Genomic DNA, 26,051 nt, shown 5'->3' with positions numbered 1-26,051 from the left:
ATGAACTGGAAGAAAACTTAAGTGATGTTTAACAAGTGATTCCCCAAAGAGACTGAAGTTCATGTAATCAAGACAGAACAGGGGAATGAGATAGTGTTGTCTGAAACAGTAATTACCTAATTTCCAATGAAAAAATGCAATTTTATAAAAGATGTGAATTAGGGCATTACTGTTCATAGGATACCTTCACCGGCTCCATATTTCTTACTTCTGCCAAAGTAATGCCAACCAATACAGCAGCCACGCAAATAATAATCAATGGCTGTTTCTCTATTGACCCGTCTGAGTTTGAGTGCCCTGTCAGCCGTCAATGAAGCATAATGTGAAGATGGGTACGAGGTATAGGTCAAACGCCTACATGCTAATGAACTCTGGAGATGCATGATTCAAGTCAGGGGAATCAAGAGCAAATGAAGGCATAAAAAGGCATGCTGCTCAGGAATATATTAACCCATCAATTATGCTGCCCTTGGCTGTGACAGTTTGACAGTGGATTATGCAACACTGAGCTAAAACGTTCCTATAATAGATCACCGCGTTGGCCGTGTTGCTTTCATGGTGTGTATTGGATTCCCTGTAGGAGAAAGAGTGCACAGTAAATGGGGAAAAAAAGGTTTGCAGAATAGGGTCTTTCAAACTGCAGACAACCAATCTCATCCATTAGAAGTTAATGGGAGACAACACTGTTTCACGCTCTTACAAATGACTCTTGCGCAGGCAGAGTCTAGGGGATGAGACAGGTGGCATATGAGGTTTAAGATGAAAAGTGACTGCTGTGTTATCACGGGAGCCATTTACTCATTTGCGTTGGCACTGCCAGCTTCAAAGAATCTGCCACCACCAGAATCAAATAAGCGTTGGAAAATTAAAAGTGGTTGTATCCATTTATTAATGTACTTATTTATTTGTTTGTTTGTCTGTATGTCTGTTTAACAATGCAGGGCTGGTGCTCACTTTGTTTCTCCCTCACTATTGTCCTTATATTATAACTCCTGAAAGCTTCTTAAAGATCTTCCTTCAGTTGAGATGACTCTTGCTTTTCCACAGATTGTGGCACAGAAGAAGATGACAAAACCTCTCTTCTTAAAATATGGGAAATATGCTGGGAAATCCACCATAACGGTATGTTGCTTCTCGATTTATTTTCTGCCTGAGGTAAGACAGGTTAATGTACAAATCATTGAGTGCTTCTCAGCGGTGGAACTAACTCTAAGCACAGAGGGGGCGGGGTGCTCTCGTGGGCCCCACCCACCACCCACCACCCCTCTATAAAGCTTACAACAGGGGGTTCCTCCAGGTAGTCCGCTGCAGAGATATAAAGTTTATATATATATATATATATATATATGCTCATTCATTTCCCCTGCCCCCATAACCTCACATTCCTCATTAAAAAATGGTGCTATAACGGTATCAAATAGTTTCTCTCCGGCAGTCTAATAATTAACCATACCAGCTGAATGGTCATCAGGCCATCAATTTGAATTATCAGCTGTACATTAAGTAATTAAGAGTGCATCTTATACCAGGGTGTGGTCATCAACTGGCCATCACCATCAGCCTATATCGATCCTAGATAAAGGCTTCCCCAAGATGTTTCCGCTTCCTTTGATCTATAGCTTCTCTTTTCCATGTCACAACTGCAAAGTTTATGATTTCTTCATGATTTCAAGGTGTCGTCTTCTACATCTACAAGTTAGAGTTAAATGTACATTTTTAAGAAAGATGAACAAAACATCATATAAATATCTAATTCTAAGTCAATGGCAGTATTAAAAACATCTCCCAGCATGCAGATCATTATCTACAAAATCTCAGAAACACTATAGATAATGGAAACAAATTGAATACATGTTTTGTTGGTAATGGTGAAGTACCAGTATGGTAGGTAAGGCATAGGAAGAAAGTATTTCTTTATATTGAAAGGTACTTTAGTTTAACTAATGAGAACAGTTTAGAAAAGTACAGCATTCAGCTGTACTCAACTCAAAGAATTTAATTAGTGTCTACCAATGGATGGAAATTACATCTGTTACATTTTGTCAGTGTAAAAGCAGTACTTAAAGGAAAACATTTGTATTGCAATAAAAATAAGTTCTCAAATGGCAATAAAGCAGCCAAACAAACAAAACAAAAATGTCATGGATTTTCCATTTTAAGCAACAGTCGAGGTCAGATAAACTGTTCCACAGGGTACTGATGTTAATAGTCTAGCTGAGTGTGGTTTGTGATAACAGAGGCAAGAGCTTACAGCACCACCCTGACAGGAGCAACTAAGAAATGTCTCTGAAAACATTAAGCTCTAAGCCTGCCAAGTCAGACTTATTCAGCCAAAGTGATGTCTGGGGACACAAAGGGCATGGGAGGAGTTCATTAAATCCTCACATACCTGGAGATCCATTAGTCCAAAATGGTTTTGGTTTTCTCCGGCTTTTACGATTGACCAGTACAATATACATTCAGATGAAAGCACAATGGGCTTCTAACCTGCAGTGTGTTAATGCAGCTTTTTAGGAACATGGATATGAATCAGAAACAAACTCCAATAAGTAATTGGCTCCATCAAAGGAGAGCAACAGAAAAGCATACCAATGTGGTAAGACCAAAAGAATGATGAAGACAAAGGTACCGAAAAAGCTTTAAGGGAAGGCAAATCTTAAATGTGAATATTGCACCTTGGGAGGCAGGAGGTTGGAAGTGTTTTTCAGTTCAGTTAAGCTGGCATGTCTGGTTCAGCTCTGAGTGACGGCTTGCAAGAATGAGATTTGAGGGCCATGCAAAGCTTCTTGGCTTGACAGGGCATTGAAAATGGGTCATGGATGGGTATTCCAGCATGACAATGACCCAAAACACACAGCCAAGGCAACAAAGGAGTGGCTCAAGAAGAAGCACATTAAGGTCCTGGAGTGGCCTAGCCAGTCTCCAGACCTTAATCCCATAGAAAATCTGTGGAGGGAGCTGAAGGTTCGAGTTGCCAAACGTCAGCCTCGAAACCTTAATGACTTGGAGAGGATCTACAAAGAGGAGTGGGACAAAAAAGGGTTTTGCCACCAAGTACTAAGTCGAAGGGGTCAAATACTTATTTCCCTCATTAACATGCAAATCAATTTATAACTTTTTTGAAATGCGTTTTTTTCTGGATTTTTTTGTTGTTTTTCTGTCTCTCACTGTTAAAATACACCTACCATTAAAATTATACACTGATAATTTCTTTGTCAGTGGACAAAATCAGCAGGTGATCAAATACTTTTTTTCCTCACTGTATACAGCTCTGGAAAAAATTAAGAGACCACTCCAAGTTCAGAAATCAATGTTAAGTGGTCTCTAAATTTTTTTCAAAGCTGTATAGCTATATATATATATTTTACTTCTTTCCTTTTTTCTCTGTATGAACACAGAACAGTGCAGCAGCCTAGAAATCACATTGAGAACCTCTCCTCATAAGCAGACCACAGCATTTACAGTATTTGTACTGCACAATTGCACATTTAGATGACATGGAGTTGAAATCTAATGGTACTCTTACTTAGCTTGTGTTTAATAGGATCTGTTCCAGCTTTTGTGTATGTGTCTGTAATGTGTTCATTTTGGTGGACTTGATGCTCACTCCCATAGGGAAGCTGGGGGCATGGGGCTGTTGCCATTTCTTTCTTTATTTTCCCTCATGAATTCTTGCTTGCTCTCTCTAGTTGTACAGCCATCACATATGATATGGCTTGGATCACCTCAGAACAGAACAGCAAAGCAAATAGAGATGGCTGTGCTTTAACAATTTAATTCCTAACCATACCAATGTAATGGGATTCCATCCATCCATCCATTTTCAAAAACTGCTTATCCTGGTGAGGGTTGTGGGGAAGCCGGAGCCGATCCCGGCAGGCATAGGGCACAAGGCAAGAATATACACAGGACAGGACGCCAGGCCATCGCTGGGCGTAATGGGATTCTTTGTGTATAATGTGCCCGTGATGTCACTCGCCTGGATGCACAAGAGTGCGCAAATCCCCTGCTCTTTAAAAACGGGTGTTTTGACAAAGCTGGTTTTAGTTACGCATAAGGATCTGGGTGCTGCCACAGCAGACAGAATTCAATACACTGTCATGTAGGGACTGATGGCACCCACAACTGATTGGGGTTATAGTCAGGTGAATAATAGCACAAATAAAATCTTGATAAATTTCCAACTGAAAAGAATTAGGTGCAACACAACCATAATAATGTTACAATAATTGAACTCCCCATCAAGCCAGTATATTACACATGGTGAGAAGCACAACACTAGTGTGAATTATGCAAGTCATAAATGATGCACTCTTAAATACATCCTATTGTGATTGAGCCATTAGGAGCCTGCTTTCCCACTCTGACCAGCAGTGAGTGTGTGCTCAGGCCATTCATCAAAGCCAGCTGTCTGTCTGCAGCTGAACTGCGCTTCACACTTAAACAAAGTGAGAAAAACAGCCCTTAAATGATAGAAAGATGGAAATCAAGCACAATATAAAAAGTTAAAGAAATCATACAGCGTTATATTCCTTTCACCATTTCCTGCTGAAAGAATACATTTCCAGCAGCAGTGAACTTTTAATTAGATTTTGTCAGGCTTTATCAAAACCAGTACTACATCTGGGGTGGACAAGGGGACCTGGCAACATCTTGACATGGGTATTAATTTTCTGGTTCTCTTTGCTGCTTTAAAGTTAAGTAGAAATAATCCCTGAATTTTGCTTGGTACAAGACTTGAATGAAATCAGAATAAAAGATAATGAAAACCGCTAACCTTTGATACCAGGTATAATGGTACACTTTGCAGAAAGCTGGATTACTAAGGTATTGGAGGTCTCCCTGAGGTGTCATTGCACAGATATTTATTTAGTACCTTTGTGCAATAGATTTTAAATTACTTGAAAATGTATCTGTAAGTAGATATCATGTTGAAAAAGTTAATGATGCCTTTTTTTTGATTCCTAGGTCATTGCAGAAGAAATTTCAGGAAACAATGGTTATGTGGAACTTTCCTTTTGTGCTAAGAAACTGGATGATAAGGTATGCTTTTGTGTTTTTCAGAATTTTAATATAAAAAAAATGGTTCTGATCAACATATCAAAAGGATTTTTTTCATTTTCTCTGCCTGGTTGTGCTTTTTATTCACTAGAGCACAACTATGAATCTATAGTCAGAACTGTTAGTCTTTGGCTAAAAAAACACACCAAAAAAACATGCACATCTTATGCAGATTCTGTGTTCTATGTAAAAATCCAATCCAATTATACGTAACAAAGCAAGAAAACAATCCTACTTCAATTTCTTCCCCCACCTGGATATCTTTCACTGAGACACTGAGATTTTAGGAATGTCTTTGTGAATTTAAACTGCAGATTTTTGTTGCTGTTGACATGCCACGAATGAGTTGTGATTGCTCTAACTTTCAATTGTAGAATGTGGTGAAGGGAAAAATAAAATAAGCTAGAGTTTGCCTTTGCTTAGGGTTCAAAAGATTACCCTGTTTTTTGTGGGTTTTTATTGAACCCTGCAACAACAAAAACAAATTAGACATATGCCACTTCCCGCTTGAGTAGGCAGGTAAAGGCCCTGGGTTACAGTTCGGCTCATGGTCTTCCTTTACAATGGATAATTCTAGGTAAAGGCCGTGAACAACAGTGCTGTGCTTGAACTGGAGTGTTCCATCTGTCTGCTGCTTGCGATGACACCATGACGCACAACTTCCCCCCAGCACACTGTGTACAAACATTGCCTCCCACACAGGAAGATACAGCAGAGACAATGAAAATGCACCACTGCCCCAGAGCACATCAAGTTGCTGTGTTGTACACCAGCACTGTATACAAGCACTCTCAAACGTGGTGTACACAAACACCTACACATTCCTGCACCCACACTCCTGCTCCCAGTCTACCACAGCTGAGTGCTATACAGAGAGTTGCTCTTATGTACATGTTATCCAGCATAATTTTCACTCTGCCTTTGGCACAATCCCCACCCCCTTCCTTCCCCTTTGGAACACATTATATTCTGTGGTATCTGTAGAACACTTTTTCTTCTAAATAGATCCACATTTAAGTATCTTAAATGTCTTCATTTTACAAATCAATCATTTTGACTTGCCCGAGACCTGGCAACCTCATACTGAACTCTGGACTCGCGGAGAGAGACAGGTATCGATTTGTATTATGAAGTGAGATCTGAAAATAAGCCGAGTTATCAAAAGGTGGCAAAAAGGAAAAAAACAATAACAAATCCCACAAAACAAATGCTTGCCTTAGGTTTGTGAGTCTGTTCAGGGTGGAAGCGAGCTCTCACAATCTCTTGTGAGAGCCAGGCAAAGCAATAACTACAGACAATGAGATGCTGTTCGTTTGCAAATATGAATAATTAAATTATAGCTCAGTCTTTTCAAAGCAACCTCTGCATTGTATCAGAAAGGGCATTAATATCCTGCAATGATAGGGACAGCTGGTAAGAGCCTTCACTTGCATTGTGTGCATTACTTGTCCTGAAAATGTAAAATAATAACCGTTCTCCTTAGATACTTGTTCGGGTCTTGATTAACAGACCAATACATTAATTGTAACAAATGCTTCCACTGAGGGAACAAACTGTGTGATTGAAATGCATTCATTTCAGCTTCCCAGGCATGATGCCTAGAGATTAGAAATTGTTATCAGGCTCATCATGAGGTGTTAAAGATGCCTTTCACACATAAATGACCACTTGCCACAGTTGCACACGATTCCACGTGTACTGCTTTGCATTTACAATCTTATCATACCCTCTATCTGTCAGCAAACAAGATGCTGTGCTTCTCATAGATATCTCTATCACCAAGCCACTAAGCCACTAAGCCACAGGTAAACGGGGATAAAACAACAATCAACATTATGGTGTCCAATCATATTTTTAATTTAAAAATGATTTGCTTGATTAAGATCTAACATGCCAGGTGTGAATCATGTCCCCAACACTAATAGCTGAGCAGAGATTTTAATAGAAATACTAACAAGATTATTATTCCAGGCCCCTAAAGACATGCATGCTGATTTAGAGAAATCGTAGGTATTACATTGTACACTCACCTAAAGGATTATTAGGAACACCTGTTCAATTTCTCATTAACGCAATTATCTAACCAACCAATCACATGGCAGTTGCTTCAATGCATTTAGGGGTGTGGTCCTGGTCAAGACAATCTCCTGAACTCCAAACTGAATGTCTGAATGGGAAAGAAAGGTGATTTAAGCAATTTTGAGCGTGGCATGGTTGTTGGTGCCAGACGGGCCGGTCTGAGTATTTCACAATCTGCTCAGTTACTGGGATTTTCACGCACAACCATTTCTAGGGTTTACAAAGAATGGTGTGAAAAGGGAAAAACATCCAGTATGCGGCAGTCCTGTGGGCGAAAATGCCTTGTTGATGCTAGAGGTCAGAGGAGAATGGGCCGACTGATTCAAGCTGATAGAAGAGCAACTTTGACTGAAATAACCACTCGTTACAACCGAGGTATGCAGCAAAGCAATTGTGAAGCCACAACACGTACAACCTTGAGGCGGATGGGCTACAACAGCAGAAGACCCCACCTGGTACCACTCATCTCCACTACAAATAGGAAAAAGAGGCTACAATTTGCACAAGCTCACCAAAATTGGACAGTTGAAGACTGGAAAAATGTTGCCTGGTCTGATGAGTCTCGATTTCTGTTGAGACATTCAGATGGTAGAGTCAGAATTTGGCGTAAACAGAATGAGAACATGGATCCATCATGCCTTGTTACCACTGTGCAGGCTGGTGGTGGTGGTGTAATGGTGTGGGGGATGTTTTCTTGGCACACTTTAGGCCCCTTAGTGCCAATTGGGCAGCGTTTAAATGCCACGGCCTACCTGAGCATTGTTTCTGACCATGTCCATCCCTTTATGACCACCATGTACCCATCCTCTGATGGCTACTTCCAGCAGGATAATGCACCATGTCACAAAGGTCCAATCATTTCAAATTGGTTTCTTGAACATGACAATGAGTTCACTGTACTAAACTGGCCCCCACAGTCACCAGATCTCAACCCAATAGAGCATGTTTGGGATGTGGTGGAACGGGAGCTTCGTGCCCTGGATGTGCATCCCACAAATCTCCATCAACTGCAAGATGCTATCCTATCAATATGGGCCAACATTTCTAAAGAATGCTTTCAGCACCTTGTTGAATCAATGCCACGTAGAATTAAGGCAGTTCTGAAGGCGAAAGGGGGTCAAACACAGTATTAGTATGGTGTTCCTAATAATCCTTTAGGTGAGTGTATAACTCCCATTGTTTCTTCTTAAGGTCATATCTGATTTGGACCCTTCTTATCTTCCCTCCCTGGCTCACATCTAGGCAGCCTCCTGGTCCTCTGCTTAGTTAGATGCAGCCTTTCCATGCCAGATATTCCAACAAAAATAAAGACAGGTTTTTATATAACCAACACCATCTTGTACACACACCCATCTGCTGCTAATCACTTATTCAATGATCACGTTCTTATTACTTTCCTTCCCTTAACCAATAAAAAACACATACAAAAAGGTTTTCCATCCTTATTGTTTAAAATGGACTGTGTGTTGTGTTTCCCTAGTTCCCCTAGATATCCGACATCATGTGTGACAATCCACAGGTTAACTCTTGTGGATGCCAGCAATGTTCTCTCCATGGCCCTTCTAATGCAGAAACACAGCGATAAATATACTCTTCCTACAGAAGATTTAGTCAAAACAAAAAACGAGCGTGACGTGCTACTGCTTCTGCTCTTGCAAGAAAAGCAATGAAAGGAAAAAGTCCATCAGCTGAGTTAACCACAATTAAAGAAATCATAAACTATTAATAACTGTGAAAACGGTGTTAGTCAGAGTACAAATTTAACAGCACAATTAATCTTTATATCCATTTCCTTCACTCTGGGACAGAAATTAAGAGTCGACAATCGCACATCTAAATCAGGCTGCTGTGATGTCACTGGCAAGTCGTTGCCTTGACAACAGGAATGGGGCTACCTGCACTTCCATCTGCAGGCCCTGTGGAGATTATATCCCTTATAGTGCTCTGAGACTCACAGACATTACAGTGTTTTTTTTTTTTTTTAGATAGTGGTTGATAATGACCCCTGTTGAATCAGATTGTTGACCCAAGTCACCAAATTGCAGGTCTGGGTAGCCAAGCTGAAACTCCATGACCAAGTTATTACAGCACACTATCTCCTTTTTTGTTGGTTTGCAGCAAACCTCTCTTCGCTGAGGGGAAAAGCACCAAAATTCATTTACTCAGCCTCTGTATCAGGATATACAGGATTGCAAATAACTAAACACACAGATTGTTGATAAAATGATTGCTATCCATTCATTTACATTTCTACAACTGTGGAGTTTTGAGGTTACAATTTTCTCAATGAGCGCTCACAGGATATTTTAGTCTCCTCTAGACTTTCAGCATTTTAATAACAACATTAATTCCCCAAATCTCAGTTGCAATTAAAGTTATGGGATAACACTTTTTTTTGGTATCCTGTGAATGTATTTCCTGATACTTATTTCCAGACAGCTTTCCTGCAGGTCCTGCTATTTAAAAATAAGAAAATACATTGACTACTGAAACCCTGGATTATGTTTGCTGTCTGCGTGTTTCTCTGTGAATTGCCAATTGTTAAGAAGAGCAGTGCTGTACATTGCAATATTTGGGGAATATGAATGGCAGGGCAATCAGTAGTATCAAACCATTTTAATTCCTGCCCTTTCAGGTACCTTATGGAAAGTAATAATTTGGGATTATTACTAATAATAATACTAATTCTACTATAGTACTAATTCTACCTTTCAAATTTCAAGACAGTTATACTTCACACAGTTGTGCACCTCATGAAGTCTTGTAATTTTTCTGCACCATTTTAGGAACCAAAATCATAATAAACAAATAAAGAAATGAACAAATAAATAAAATCATCCTCTAGAGAAAAATATTAGTTCAATTCAGGGTTGAATGAAGTGCCAGGCTTGGCTAGATCCAAGCTTTTGGAATGGTATCAGTTAGTAATTGCTCCCTGTATAAATGTACATTTGTGTGATGTAGTTCCCAATGGTGGTGAATGCGGTTCAGTTTATGCTTGTATTGCAGGATCTCTTCAGTAAATCAGATCCCTTTTTGGAGATATACCGGATGAACGATGATGACACCGAGCAGCTTGTTTACAGAACTGAGGTGAGGAGGCCTTGAAGTACTCAGAACAAAACTGTGATTGCGTGTCGAGGGGATATTTGTGAGAGGAGTTCTCTGGATGACTGAAAGAATTTGCGTTTGGATCGCAACATTCATCCAGAGGATTTTCAGACACTTCTCAAGTACAGATTGGAGTGAGACACTGAAATTCAGCCACATCCTGCATGACCCTTGGTGGCCATCTTAGCTTGACTTTGGGGAAACTGCTTGAAAGCCAAACATTCCACAAGAAATGACACGTTGTCTTCTGATCAATGCAATTCATTTGGCATGATGTCTCCAGTGCTGTCATCACAATAAAGGCATCTGCTTTAAATTTGGCTTAGCAAGGATACTGTAGGCACACCAGTCTTACCTGCTGAACCCTGATAGAGTCTGAGAAGGAGCACGTACCAGAGATCCTTCATGTTAATGTTAATTGTTTTTGGCATGGCCCATGTTTGAGGTAGCCTCTGATTGCTTTGTTTTTTTAATACATATTGTGGCACAGTGCCAGGAGTAGTGCACGATGGCAAATATATCAGGGCAAGTTGCCTCCTCTTGTTGCTCTTCTTCCACACACATGACGTGGAGAATGCAGCCATGGTTAGCTTAAGATCAGCTGACCCAGTGGACACAGCTATACCTCATTCCCAGCACAGCTATTTACAGACCTGTGAATAATAACACATGGCAAAGTACCCGAGTGGTAACGCGTAGAGGGTGTACAGATAAAGTGTTCGAATTTTGAGTGTTAGTTAGAAACCTGGCTACCCAGCTTTGACTCCTGACTGTTTGAGAATCTCCCTTAGAAAATCTGACCTGGAATGGACCCTGACCCCAAGACTGCCTTCTTCACACGTTATTATTCCTAGTGTTCACCCAGATATGGGGAACACAGCCTGCCCTACCCAGCTGAGATAATAGTACCAATTGAACTTAATTTCCTTTCCCCATCCACTTGTCCTGGATTTCCTTGATGATGAAATTTGACTGTATTCGATTGAACTATGATACCCAAAAAAACTTCCACACTCAAAAGGCTGAATGATTTACATGTAACCATTTATTGCATAAGTGCACTTTATATATAAGTAGGCGTGGCCAGGAGCTATGTTAGAGCTGTCATGATGTTCAAAGTCCCTGTTGTCATGTTCTATTTGCAGGTTGTCAAGAACAACCTGAATCCGGTCTGGGAGTCATTTAAAGTCTCACTGAGCTCCTTGTGCAGCTGCGATGACAACAGGAAGCTGAAGGTAAAATGTGTTCACTAGTGCAGCATTAATTGTAGAGTTAAAAATCGCACTCTCCTTAATGCAGTCACTCAGTAGGCCTATCACTCTGTCCCATTCTTTTTAGGATTCTATTTAATTATGTCCACAGAGTAGTTCCCTTAAGAATGATCCCACTAGATGCTGTATTCACAAAATATAGTATTATCAAAAGGACAACACATTTTGTATTGGGACAACAAAAAAACACGCAGAAACAGTGTATTTGGAGTCTATGGCAACCTTATGCTTACTGATGACTGGAATAATTTATATTGATGGGTGTAATACTGTGCCATTACTCTCGAAGGTCAGTTTAGGGTGCAGTACAGGGATTCATCATAATCTTCCAAGAGTGCTGGCGTACACTAGTCCATAATATCACAAGATGTACCAAAACCAATGTCTACATAATAGAGTTTAAATTCTTATTTTCTCAGCATCTTTTCAGGGTCTCTAGTATGTATTTTTATGCCTGAAGCACAACACTTTTTAGAGCCACTCTCTGCATCAAATCTGTAACTGCAAGCTTACACTGGCCTGTACACAGTTTGGAATAATGTGTTACATTACTTTGGTAGCCATCACCTTTTAATAAGCTTTTTAAAAAATGCATACACACTACATTGCAGTGTATAGATACTATAGATAATACTAAGTTCTGTTTCCCAGATAGCACTCTACCACTAAGAATTGTATTTATGCCTGGGGACCAAACAAATTCAGATTTTGAATTGAGACATCTGTCTGCTCTTAGCAAGCACATCAGGAGGAGAAACACTAAACCCATAGGCTGATGGGCTAATGAACCACTCGGGATTCTGATAGATTGGTGCACCAAAGAGTTGAGTTGACCTAATCTAACAGATACATTTCCCTTTTTCTTTTCCAAAGTAGAAATACAAAATGCAATGCTTGATGGAAGAAAATATGAGAAAGGTAAAGGATTAGGACAGGATTCATCTTTAAGAACTGTTGTTTTTTGCTTTGCCTAGTGCCTGGTCTGGGATTATGACTCCAGGGGGAAACATGACTTCATTGGGGAGTTTTATGCCACATTTGGAGAGATGCAGAAAGTCATGGGAGGAAATAAGGTCGGTCACATTTGCTGAGAGTTACACACATAAAGGAAAGAAAATATATATTTTTAGAAATGTTAGAAAAGCTGCCAAAATATATTTCTCAGTAATAAGTGGTAGTTGAGACAAAAAGTATATTTGTATCTCTAGTAAAGCCCAGTTTATGAGGCTGAGACACATGCAATATTAATTAAACTTAAGTTTAATTAATTAAATTTCAGTTGCAAGCCAAGGCAGAAATTATATTGCGCAGTAGGTGTATAAAAAGACATTAGCAAGTAGTTATATTAATGATTGTTCTCTGCATGTTATATAGAGAATGAGCTACTCTAACATTATGTTTAGCTATAGTTACTGTCTCCTTATTTTATTATTGTCTTAGAGTGTTAAAATATTAGTTTAACTAATCTTATGCACAATGTCTGTTTGCCTTTGATATCCTAAGGTCAGCTGGGATTGTGTAAACCCCAAATACAAAATAAAGAAGAGGAACTACAAGAACTCTGGAGTGGTGATTCTCAGTGATCTCAAGGTAAGAGGCAGCTGTCTGCAACAGATCAGAGTTAGTGATACTTTGCAGACTGACACAGATGTATACTGTGTAGCATTGCACCAACCAATAAAGCACGTAATCTTGTAATGGTATCCTCGACATGGTCTGAAAAGTAGAATGTAAGACAGGTTACAAATGAGAGGCCTGTACTTAGTCTACCTTGCATGCCAGGTTGTCAGTAGCTCATCAACCGTTTCTTGAAGGATTCAAGAGGCCTGACTTCCACATACAGCTTATTAGTTTTCCAACACTCACCTTTGTTATTACCATTCTGCTCCCTGAGCACCTCAATGAAATTTCCCCAAAAGTGGCTTTCTTCCAGACAAACTACATTGGTGTTGTGGTGGCTCTGTATGCCACCACAATGGATTTAAAAGGAAACAATTACACCTAGTTTTATATGTGGCCCCCCCAATATTAGGGGCTCAAAAGTAATTGCACAAACTAACATAATCATTAATAAATTGTGAGTTTCAATACTTGGTTGCAAATCCTTTGCAGTCAATGACTACCTGAAGTCTGGAACCCATAGACATCACCAGATGTTGGGTTTCTTCCCTGGTGATGCTCTGCCAGGCCTGCACTGCAGCTGTCTTAGTTCTTTGGGCTTTTTGCCCAAAATAATTATTTCCCTAGTGAAGAAAAACCCCTTCACACAGTTGGCAAGATCAAGAACACCCTCCAGGAGGTAGACGTATCTGTGTCAAGTCAACAATCAAGAGAAGACTTCACCAGAGTAAATACAGAGTGTTTACCACAAGATGTAAACAGGAAACAGGAAAATTAGAGTTTTCCAAAAAACATCTAAAGAAGCCTGTACAGTTCTGGAACAACATCCTATGGACAGATGAGACAAAGAGCAACTTGTACCAGAATGATGGGAAGAGAAGAGTATGGAGAAGGGAAGGAACTGCTCATGATCCGAAGCATACCACCTCATCTGTGAAGAATGTTATGGCATGGGCATGTATGGCTGACAAGGAAACTGGTTTCCTTGTATTTATTGATGATGTGACTGCTGACAAAAGCAGCAGGATGAATTCTGAAGTGTTTAGGGCTATATTTGCTCAGATTCAGCCAGATGCTTCAAAACTCATTGGACGGTGCTTCACAGTCCAGATGGACATTGACCTGAAGCATACTGTGAAAGCAACCCATGACTTTTTTAAGGTGAATAAGTGGAATGTTCTGCAATGACCAAGTCAATCACCTGACCTGAATCCAATTGAGCATGTGTTATGATCATCAGTGTCCCAGGGTTATAATAACATCTGGGTCCAATAATAAAGTTGCCCACAAAGTCGTAACACAATATATTATATACACTCACCTAAAGGATTATTAGGAACACCTGTTCAATTTCTCATTAATGCAATTATCTAACCAACCAATCACATGGCAGTTGCTTCAATGCATTTAGGGGTGTGGTCCTGGTCAAGACAATCTCCTGAACTCCAAACTGAATGTCTGAATGGGAAAGAAAGGTGATTTAAGCAATTTTGAGCGTGGCATGGTTGTTGGTGCCAGACGGGCCGGTCTGAGTATTTCACAATCTGCTCAGTTACTGGGATTTTCACGCACAACCATTTCTAGGGTTTACAAAGAATGGTGTGAAAAGGGAAAAACATCCAGTATGCGGCAGTCCTGTGGGCGAAAATGCCTTGTTGATGCTAGAGGTCAGAGGAGAATGGGCCGACTGATTCAAGCTGATAGAAGAGCAACTTTGACTGAAATAACCACTCGTTACAACCGAGGTATGCAGCAAAGCAATTGTGAAGCCACAACACGTACAACCTTGAGGCGGATGGGCTACAACAGCAGAAGACCCCACCTGGTACCACTCATCTCCACTACAAATAGGAAAAAGAGGCTACAATTTGCACAAGCTCACCAAAATTGGACAGTTGAAGACTGGAAAAATGTTGCCTGGTCTGATGAGTCTCGATTTCTGTTGAGACATTCAGATGGTAGAGTCAGAATTTGGCGTAAACAGAATGAGAACATGGATCCATCATGCCTTGTTACCACTGTGCAGGCTGGTGGTGGTGGTGTAATGGTGTGGGGGATGTTTTCTTGGCACACTTTAGGCCCCTTAGTGCCAATTGGGCAGCGTTTAAATGCCACGGCCTACCTGAGCATTGTTTCTGACCATGTCCATCCCTTTATGACCACCATGTACCCATCCTCTGATGGCTACTTCCAGCAGGATAATGCACCATGTCACAAAGGTCCAATCATTTCAAATTGGTTTCTTGAACATGACAATGAGTTCACTGTACTAAACTGGCCCCCACAGTCACCAGATCTCAACCCAATAGAGCATGTTTGGGATGTGGTGGAACGGGAGCTTCGTGCCCTGGATGTGCATCCCACAAATCTCCATCAACTGCAAGATGCTATCCTATCAATATGGGCCAACATTTCTAAAGAATGCTTTCAGCACCTTGTTGAATCAATGCCACGTAGAATTAAGGCAGTTCTGAAGGCGAAAGGGGGTCAAACACAGTATTAGTATGGTGTTCCTAATAATCCTTTAGGTGAGTGTATATATGTATGTATAAATATATATTTATATATATAAGTTAATAAATTAACGTCACCAAAACAACATTGTCACTAAAACCATCCAATGTTTATTCACATATAGCGCTGCTAAAGATGATATCCAAACAAGATAATAAATAAACATACATAGACAGATAAACAGACAGCGACAGCACAGCCAGGTACCCTAAGACCCCTATATTCAGTTAGATGTATTTCTGTAACTCCCAAATAAACAAAAAGGGTGAGTCTTCCGGGAAATCTTACTATACTTCTCTGCTACTCTATACTAAAGAAAACATGCTCCAAAAGAAACCGAAAACACAAACACTGCCTGGAACAATGAAATAAAAAAAGAATTTAGCCAAAACAAGTCAGTAAGCCATGTAACTAAATAAACAATGCAAAATTTAACAGTGGCTATAGATCTGGCTTCCTCCTTCTTCGGCCCCAGGTCTTTTATAGGGATGATTAACCGGGGACACCTGCAGCGCATCAATCCCAGTTGAAAAGGAAATCCCCACACAAGTAGCGCCCGACATCCCCGTGTCACCTACATCACTCAAAAGGGAAGAAAACAAACACATACATTTAAAAAAAGGCAAAATGCCCCAAGAATAAGCAGGAACTAAAGACAGCTGCAGTGCAGGCCTGGCAGAGCATCACCAGGGAAGAAACCCAGCATCTGGTGATGTCTATGGGCTCCAGACTTCAGGCAGTCATTGACTGCAAAGGATTTGCAACCAAGTATTGAAACTCACAATTTAATTAATGATTATGTTAGTTTGTCTAATTACTTTTGAGCCCCTAAAAATGTGGGGACCACATATACAAATGGGTGTAATTCCTACACCGTTCACCCAATTTGTTTGTAACTACCCTCAAAGATGAAAGTCTACACTTCTAGCACTTCTTGTTGTGCCGTCACTGTCCAAATATTTATGGACCTAACTGTATGTACGTGTGCATTTCAGTCTCAGGATGACTCTTTGAACTCTTTTCAGAGTGTTGTGGCTTTTGAAGTGTGGAGACCCAAGTTAGGTAGCTGTCTTAAGCGGGGGATTGGGGGAAAGCTGACAGTGTGACAGTGGCTTTGAGCAAACACCTGCCAAGATGTACTGATCTCAGTTTCAGAAAGTCAGTCCAAGCAGGGGAGCTGAGAAAGGAAACTATAGGTATGTCTTGGGGGAATAAAGGCAAATTTTTACAAGGTCTCGCACAAAAATTTAGACCATTAAAAAATCCCGAGAGCTATAGTATACCTCTGCCTTTGTAGTATGAAAATGGTTTTGATTAATATTATTGCCTCTCCGATTGTGCCTGTAAAATGATTTCCAAGGAATCTTGTACAGGTATAGCAGCAGTGGAAATTGAATCTGAAGCCAGATGAACCCGTGGAGAGGTACAAGAGCTCTTAAACACGGCCCCATGGTACAGCAATAGGCATTATAATGGACTGTGAAAAACCAGAGTAAAATCTCATTATGGCTTTATGTAAGAGTGTTTACCTCTCTGTCGTGTTCATGACTGGTGGTGGGTGGCTGTTTGCCCTGTAGACAGTTCATTTTCCTGCTTTCACTTTCAAGTAGATATGCTTTCCAGACAGTACCAATGTATTACACCTATTTTTTTCTGCATCTTTCTTTTTAATATGTCACCGAGGTAATTAGCATGATGATATCATCACTACAGTAACCTGTGCACATTGTGAAGTAAACTTGAGAACCTGTTACTAAGATAAAGGGGGGTGATTTTCAGTTTTTTGTGTTCAGTCAAGCAAGATTTAGGTGTGTTATTTTGTATTCTTTCTCCTGCAGCTTCACAGAGTGTACTCCTTCTTGGACTATATCATGGGAGGATGCCAGATACACTTTACAGTAAGTATAATTTGTGTGTCAGCCCTGCTTATTAACACAGCCTTCAGAAAACATGGATGGATGGATGGATTTTTGTTAGGATTAGGATTAGGTTCTTAATAAAAATGAATTAAGGGTGGCCATCTTCACTTAGGGTGTTTTCAAAGATAAAATGCCCTACATCTTTCTTCTTCCTGCATCTCTAAGGATAATAGATTTTTTTGTTGTTGTTGGGTGGTTGTGAGCAACCTGTTTTTATAACATTTTGTTGATTATTTTCTATTTATTGATATTGAATCCAATGCTCATTTTTTGTGAGGTACATAATATGTACACAGAAACAGCTGTCAGGTTTCGCAGACTGAACTCCTGCTTGGATGATGATCTCTCTTTTACTCTATAGATGACAGGAAATAATGGCGATACAGATCCTGGATTTGCCAGAGGCTGCTCTCCAAATCAATTCAAATCCCTCTTAAACTCTGCACTTTACTATATACCCCAGAGGTTTCCTAGACCCCTTATTGGATTACTGACACAATACTAAATGCTAATTATGACAGGTTATATATTAGATCTAGTTTGCCTGTGCTTTGCCAGTGTATTGAAACTGGCCATTTGAATGCTTGCAAATTAATTCTGGAAGACGGCCTCTGGCAAGATATGAGGGATCAATAAATACAGAAAACCAATAGCCCCTGTTTCAGGTTATGGGAATGCAGGGATCTGTATGTCATTCTGTTACTGTATTACCAGTTTAGCAATATATTTCTAGGGAGCTATCTGATTAAGTTGGTTTAATGCCTCCTCCTTTGGCGGTAATACCCATATCTGATAATAGAGTTGCTCTGTTGTCATGAACTATCAAAATCCTTTAAAGCTAGGCCAGCCACACACTATGTAAGCTCTGGCAGATTTGCGGTTTAAGGGAAATGCCCCTGAAGGAAAGGTAAACGGTAATACACATACTGTAGTGTGTTTACAGTCAGGCTTGTGCACCTCAATCAATCTATCATTGTCTGTTTCAGGTGGCCATTGACTTCACCGCGTCCAATGGGGACCCGCGAAACAGCTGCTCACTGCACTACATCAACCCCTATCAGCCAAACGAGTATCTGAAGGCCTTGATTGCAGTGGGGGAGATCTGTCAGGACTATGACAGGTATTTATTATTCATCAGTCCTGCTCCTGTGTAGTATCACTGAAGGGACTGGGAGGACAAACGACTGTATAAGCAAGCCAGTCGGATGCTTTTCTTTTGCACGTGGGAACAGCCATGCTTTCCCTCCATCAATCATACAATCCTCACTCTGGTAGCAAACAAAAAAATGCCATATAACAGCAGGCTACACAGACCATTATTCATACTCCATATTCCAAAAATAACATACGTACTGTACCTTAACCAAAACGTATGGGATAGGCAGCTTTTCCATCACTTAATAGATACCTAACCTTTTTGAAGTATATCTGGAAAAGTGCTTTAAATGTCATGTACCAGAAATTGAAAAGTTCTTCACCAGCAACCTCCTGGGCCTCTATTTAATGTGGAAACTAGCCGTGTACCTGGTTGTCAGCTTTGATTTGATCGCTGTCTCCAGGGGTTTCAGTTGAAGAGACCGTCTCCCCCTGCAGTGCTCTCTAACTACTGTGGCGAGAGATGTCCGCTGGGGAACGGCTGAAGCGAGTCTTCTGCATATACATTTTTACTAGGAGTCACTTCTTCTATTTACCGTTTGCTCCTTCTCAGCTGTAAAGCAAACGAGGGGCTTCAGACAAGTTCAATGAGCCTGATCCACACAGGTCAGAAGGGGCAATTCAGAGTGGGAGTCTTGGCCTGTCATCCAGCAAGGAAACGTGTTATTGCTGCAGTAATAGATGAGAAGTGTGCTGATGCACAGCCCGATTGGGTTCTGTTCTCATGCGAAGTGTACTGTGATATCCTCTTCCCCCGCGCGCGGCCTGGCACGCTGCATATGCTGTCAAGCTGACTTCAGTGTTGCTGGCAAGGGTTCATTAAGCACTGCCAGTATAGCACAGAGAGGAAATCCAGCTCTGACTTTCAAAGCACAGGATAGAAGGAAGGAATCCCACGTGGAAGCTTTTTGTTTTAAAAGGGGGACATTTCAATTAATCTGATATACATTTTAGTGGTGCCTGCATTTATCTAGATCAACAAATCTGATTCCAGTACAGGTGCCTGTTGCATTAGCATAGCATACTGCTGTTGGATCATGGTTTCTTCCTCTGCTTTCCCATGTTCCTTTGCAGCTCCCCTGCCTGTAGGAATTATTACCCCTATCAGTGTAGTCACAGCTGGTCTTCTATGTGTGACTATATGTGTGTGCATCTAATTTACACCCAAAGCAAACAATGGAGCTGAGAACCATAGATTATGCACACTTATTTGAGCTGGCTGGACTTTTTCAACAATGTCAATGTGAACTTCATTAACATAGAGTGTACTCCAGGCAGAAGGCAAGCAAGAGGTGAGTTACTGAGAAATTATTTTAATTAAACATGTTTTGAAAACAAAGTCTTGCCTCTCTTGGCTCCTTTACAGCCAAGAATGAGGAGTTTCCACATTAAGTATCGTCACATGTGTATCCCCCTGTTAGAGATGTGGTGAATGGTAATTCTTCTTTTTCTTTATTAAATATGCATGAATCGAGATACAGTCTAGGGGATTTGATAAATAACAGTTCTGTTCATTCCTGCAATGAAACTGAAATGTGCGTTGATATTTCTATGGTTCTTCACATGGCACGAAGCAATAAAGTGCAATTGAATAATACAAATAAAAAATCGAATAACACTTTGATTTAATCAGACATGATTTAATGCAACTTTAACCAAATTGAGAACTCAATACAGTCCTGTGTGTGTATGTGTGTGTGTGTGTAAGAGAGTGGGAGAGAGAGAAACATGAGGGTGAACTATATTGCACAGAGACCAATTATTTTAGTTTAATCTTAAAATGAATTACAATTCTAGTTTGTAACCAATACCCCTTACACTTGATTTGTAAATAATTTAAAACCTTTGTGTACATCAAGTAGATCTAAAATATAACAGATTCCTTGTGGAAGGTGGCAAGAGAATAACACATAAGTCTGTGTATCAACAACTGACTGACTGTTTGACTGATTGACTGCATTGATGATGATTAATAGATGTCAAACACTGCTGGTACAATTTAGAATAAACACACTGTTGCCTATCACCTACTTTGTAAAACCTGAAGCACATGAATGAGCCTTCCTGCTGAAATAGACCCATTCGGAGACTGGCAGACCCTAATCCCTGTGAGAATAATTATCATGAGCAGAGACCCCATTGATGTGTAGTAATGAAGCGCCAGGGCTAATTAGGAGACCTGGTGGCACTGGGAGGAACGGAGGCATCTGTTCACGCAATCACAGGAAGTGAAAACAAGCTGCCATTGTCTTTGTGTCTCGCCCTGGCTCCCAGCCTTCGTTGACACTTCTCTCATTAACAGCTCTGGGAATATTGACGTCAGTGTTTTTTTTTTTCTCCAAACAGAAAAGAAATTCACACTGTATTTATGTACACCTGCAAGAAATCGAAAATATACCACTATCCTTCCACCCTCAAAAACTGAATGAGATGTTTCTCTTGGGAAAGGAAGCAAAGAGGAATAAATTATTTTAAAAAGTATAATTAATTTGAATTTAAAAGTTGACATTTGAAGACTGTAGATATTGGGTTTCATTACAAATGAAGAAATAGAGGGTAGTCATAAACCACCACAAAGCCCAACTAAGACAACTAAAAAAATGTATTGCGTCAAATACTATGTCACACTTACTATTCATACTGCATATTTCATATTCATAGAAACTCGAAGGAATGTGTAATTTTACAGTGATACTTGCAAGACGTGTATATCATTCCCTCCTGTCTCTAAACTGTCATTTTGCTAAAACTCTGTAGACTTCATCTGTTTGTGTTGTTTCTATGATCCATAATGATCGTGAATGCATCTGAGTCGATGGCCCTCCTTTGAGTTCATAGAAGAATGGACATTTCTTTCAATTGGGAGGAGAAGAAAAGAACAAGTTGCAAACATGATGAATTCCCAGTGTGACACAGGCAGGTTTCAGAACACTAATCAGCATTTTAATCGCTCTTATTTCCATGAGGATGTTTGTAAAGCTTTGAAAAGCCTTCCTGGCTTTTTATTCTTGTCTTTATTAGTTCTTAGTTGTTATTATTCAGTAATCAGTCAATTCTGTGTGTTCACCTTACTGGAAAAGTGTATAGATCACAGTGATTAGTAACTGTGCATAGATTTATGACCTCCATTGCATTTGTGTGTCTGTATTGACAAATATTAACCTGGGAAAGCTTGTGTAAACTGGTTGATATTTGCATGGCTTTTCTGGTATAAATCTGCTTTTCTGAATGATCAATAACAGGGCACTGGTAGCTGTCCTTGAGATTACAAATAAATTCTGAGTCATCGATACAGTGGGCTTTTACATAATCTCCAGTTAATTGTTCTTTAGCCAGCCCTTCTCATGGTAAGGGTTTCAAATTAGATGACAACCATTCCTCATCTCTCAGCTGACAATTTTTCTCTGGAGCGAAAAGCTTCAAAAAGCACCCTGTAAGTGTTTGTTTTTCATTGAAAATGATCTAGGCTCTCAGAAGTAACATGATTTCAGTTTAAAACGGTAGATGGAATAATGAAATTGAATTAAGTGAAAGCAATATTATGAGAAACGGAAAGCTTTAGGTTAAACTCACAAAGAATTCCTCTTGGTATTAAAAAAAAATCAATTGTATTTTGCTGGGTTAATGCATTCTGTATCTGCGAATAAAACATTCATTCACACTCATTTTATCTACCAGGAGTGTCTGTGGAGAATGTGGTACCAGCCTTTTAGTGTAATATGTGCTCTTTATTGGTAAACCTTTTAACTGAATGTCCAGATCAAACTATGATGAGGATGTAGACATACAGTATACATAAAGTTTACACACGGGCATTTGATTTTTTATCCAACTAAAGAAGCCTCAGTATTCAAAATTTTTTGTTGTTTTGGTATCAGAGGGTAACTACAATTTACCATACTTTGCCATACATTGCCATACTTTGAGTGTAAAAATAGATGTCTCTGTTTACATCCACAGGGCAAAAGACATTTTTGTGTTCAGTTTATATTGAAGATGAGGTGTGTCTGCTGACAGAGGGATGCCAATTTCAGACTCAGTCAGTTACATTGCCTCCCCACAAGGGACTTTGACTCTCCGTGCATCGGAAACTAATTACACCCCAGAAATAGATCCACTGTTTGTACTGTTTATGTGCACCACTTATTACCATTTTCTGTCAAAGTCGAAAAAAATGCACTTGTGGATACATTACATGGTGAACGTTTTTCAAGTCCACTAACAACTCGCTCCAGGCTGTTCCCAAACTTTCAGGATTCACAGCTTCCTATGGGATTCATTAGAGGCAGGGTAAACCACAAGAATTAGAATGTTTAGTGCCACAGTCAGGGGAAACTGACTTCCCCCCACACAACTCTGGGATACTCTGTTGTGTATTCTTTACCTCCCTGGAGACTAAAAGAGTACTTGCCAGAAAAAATAACATATGGGTACATTAATTAGAAGGATGAAGTGTTTTCTGTTTGTCTGATGTGCATTTGTGGAATTGAATCCATCCTCTAGTCACATGATTTTGGAAAGGTCTACAAGTTTCATAAATGTGTTTATGAATTTCCATATAACATTCTACTAGACTATAGTGTGCTGTTGCTGCTATAAAAAAAGCTATAAGGGCTTTTCAGCCTCTGCAAAAGTTGACTATAGGACATTTTCTACACTGGAGATTGTGAAGTACTTTACTGCCCAGTTTTCTGTTGTTTAGTGCACTTTAGGTCAAATGGCATGAATAGTCACGTTATAAAATGTTATTAACAGGGCAATTATCATTTGTTGCCTCTCTTCCATGGTAGGTCCAGCACATTTGCACTCCAATCTTTAGATGCATTTTTGTGTTATTAAATCACCAGCTAACACCTTTAGTTTAGATTCTTCTGAAGTAGAACATGACAGCCATCAAAGATTGATCATGTATTGATAGTGGCTGGGTGAAAAAATATGGAAATTATTTTATAATGCTCTTCCATAAATAGCTCATAAATTGTTAGGCTGTGAAAAAGGAAGCACTGCCCAAGGGAGAGGGGTTTCTGCGCACTTCCATTGGAACCCTTCGCAGGTCCCTTCCCACTTCCTGTTCTATAAAACGTGATGTCAGCGCAGGTTTGTCCTCTTTTGGTGGGAGCTAGGACTCCCGTGCGACCTTTTGCATTCGCAACCTATCGTTATCTTTCAAGTCGGAAGCACTGCACAAGGGAGAGGGGTTACTGTTTGACAAAACCATCACAAGGGAGGAGGCAGTGGTCTGATAAGGGAGCCTGCCCCGAGGTGCAACGCTAGGGAGCCCCGGCAACACAACTCCAGACAGTAATCTCAGGGGTCCTGTAGGGCCGAAACTGAGCCGCCCAGGAGCGAGTACCGCAGTCACGCTCTTACCGGGAACTGTCTAGAATCAGCATATACAAAGCAGGTTAACTCTTACGCCCTCCACAAACAATAGCAAGGCCGGCTGCTCTACAAGTGCATCTAGGAGCGAGGCCGTAAACTACTTGCACAGTATCTGGTGCGGGCAATCAAGCAACTTGTGCGATCTGCGTGCATTATCATGGCAGTGAACCCCTGATCCAATAGGAGCGGGGACACAGACCCAATGAAAAGCAACAGAATACATAGCCGGCTAGTCAACAGAGTAGCTGAGCTGAACAACAATATAAAATATATACATATCGCGTTGTCACGCAACGACCATCATGCTGTCAGCGTGCAACACAGGAGCATCCTACTCAACTGAATAGTACATAATGGAAGAGCTCCACTCTGCTGACAACTTAGATTTCGTGCAAATGAACTATATATACCCCGGTGCTCGGGAACGAACTCATGTGACACCCATGGAACACAGGAGCAGTTGACACCTGCTGGTTAGACCGGCTAATGCAGGGCAACATTAGCTCTAATGTGCTGACAAATGAACTATATGAACACAGCGGAACACGAGAGCCTGCTCACGTGCGTCCCACTCAGGACAGCAGCCAGAGTGGGCCACAGAGCTGCTGACCAAGGAACTATGTACACAGCGAGGCAGCGAAACTCGAGCGCTATCAGCTGGGAACAGCGGCAGTGAGCTCCATTCCACACATTTTCAGAACGGAGCCACATATTATATACACCGATCAGCCATAACATTATAACCACCTATTGTGTAGGTCCCCCTTTTGCCACCAAAACAGCCCTGACCCGTTGAGGCATGGACTCCACTAGACCTCTGAAGGTGTGCTGTGGTATCTGGCACCAAGACGTTAGCAGCAGATCCTTTAAGTCCTGTAAGTTGCAAGTTTTTTGTCCAGCACATCCCACAGATGCTCGATTGGATTGAGGTCTGGGGAATTTGGAGGCCAAGTCAACACCTTGAACTTGTGATTCATCAGACCAGGCCACCTTCTTCCATTGCTCCGTGGTCCAGTTCTGATGTTCATGTGCCCATTGTCGGCACTTTCGGCAGTGGACAGAGGTCAGCATGGACACCCTGCCTGGTCTTCAGCTACGCAGCCCCATACGCAAAAAACTGCGATGCACTGTGTTTTCTGACACCTTTCTATCAGAACCAGCATTAACTTTTTCAGCAATTTGAGCTACAGTAGCTCGTCTGTTGGATCGGACCACACAGGCCAGCCTTCGCTCCACAGGTCCATCAATGAGCCTTGGCCGCCCATGACCCTGTTGCCGGTTCACAGCTTTGAATGCATAATGAACAAACTATATACAGGGCAGCCTCGTAAGGCAACGTGCCTGTAGGCCGCATCACAAACCCTGGGAACACATTGATAGGACTGTCAGCAAGTCCAGGAGCAGCTCGCGTGGGTGCTCGACTGGAAGGCATAGTCCGGTGGAAGGGAAGACATGGTTCAAATAGCTCCATCACGATGTGCATAACAGGGGCAGACTTGGAGAGGAAAACCAGGAGCCAGAGCCCATAGGCTACTGGGGCTCGACTGCAGCCAACACCAGGTTCCCAATGGAAGGGACTGATCCCGTCATGTCCAACCTGTAGAACCGGGCAAATGTAAGCGGCGAGGCCCAAGCTGCAGCCACACAAATGTCTGCCAAGGGGGCGCCTTGAAAAATGTGCCGTCCAGCTCGCTGTGACTGTGACTTGGCATGCTCGATTGCGTCGAGGGTGCATCTTGAGAGACCTGAACCACCACTGCAGCAGCCTCAATTGGAGGAGGCCAAGGGGGAGGGTCTGTGATGCAGCCACTATAAGGCCCAGCAGCCTCTGGCAAAGGGACACGAGCTCTCAGTCGGAAGAGGGAAAGACACGTGTGTTTGGAAGCAAGTCTCTCTGGTGCCAGTGTGGCGAGCATGGCAACGGAATCGAGGTGCAGTC

General features: G+C 41.0%; 1 protein-coding gene across 1 annotated transcript in view; it reads left to right on the top strand.

Moving 5' to 3' along the window:
• The window catches only part of cpne7 (copine VII), a 53,854-nt gene that overhangs the window by 17,645 nt on the left and 10,158 nt on the right, over positions 1–26,051 (top strand). The window contains exons 4-11 of the mRNA XM_066713801.1: positions 1,048–1,122; positions 4,969–5,043; positions 10,150–10,233; positions 11,397–11,486; positions 12,497–12,595; positions 13,026–13,112; positions 17,495–17,554; positions 18,562–18,695. Coding sequence (XP_066569898.1) covers positions 1,048–1,122; positions 4,969–5,043; positions 10,150–10,233; positions 11,397–11,486; positions 12,497–12,595; positions 13,026–13,112; positions 17,495–17,554; positions 18,562–18,695 — 704 coding nt within the window. The remainder of the gene's footprint in view (positions 1–1,047; positions 1,123–4,968; positions 5,044–10,149; positions 10,234–11,396; positions 11,487–12,496; positions 12,596–13,025; positions 13,113–17,494; positions 17,555–18,561; positions 18,696–26,051) is intronic.

Source organism: Amia ocellicauda, chromosome 9 (genome assembly GCF_036373705.1).
Source record: "Amia ocellicauda isolate fAmiCal2 chromosome 9, fAmiCal2.hap1, whole genome shotgun sequence".
Lineage (NCBI taxonomy): Eukaryota > Metazoa > Chordata > Actinopteri > Amiiformes > Amiidae > Amia > Amia ocellicauda.
Note: the sequence above shows the minus strand (reverse complement) of the source record. Positions and strands in the feature narration are given on the sequence as shown.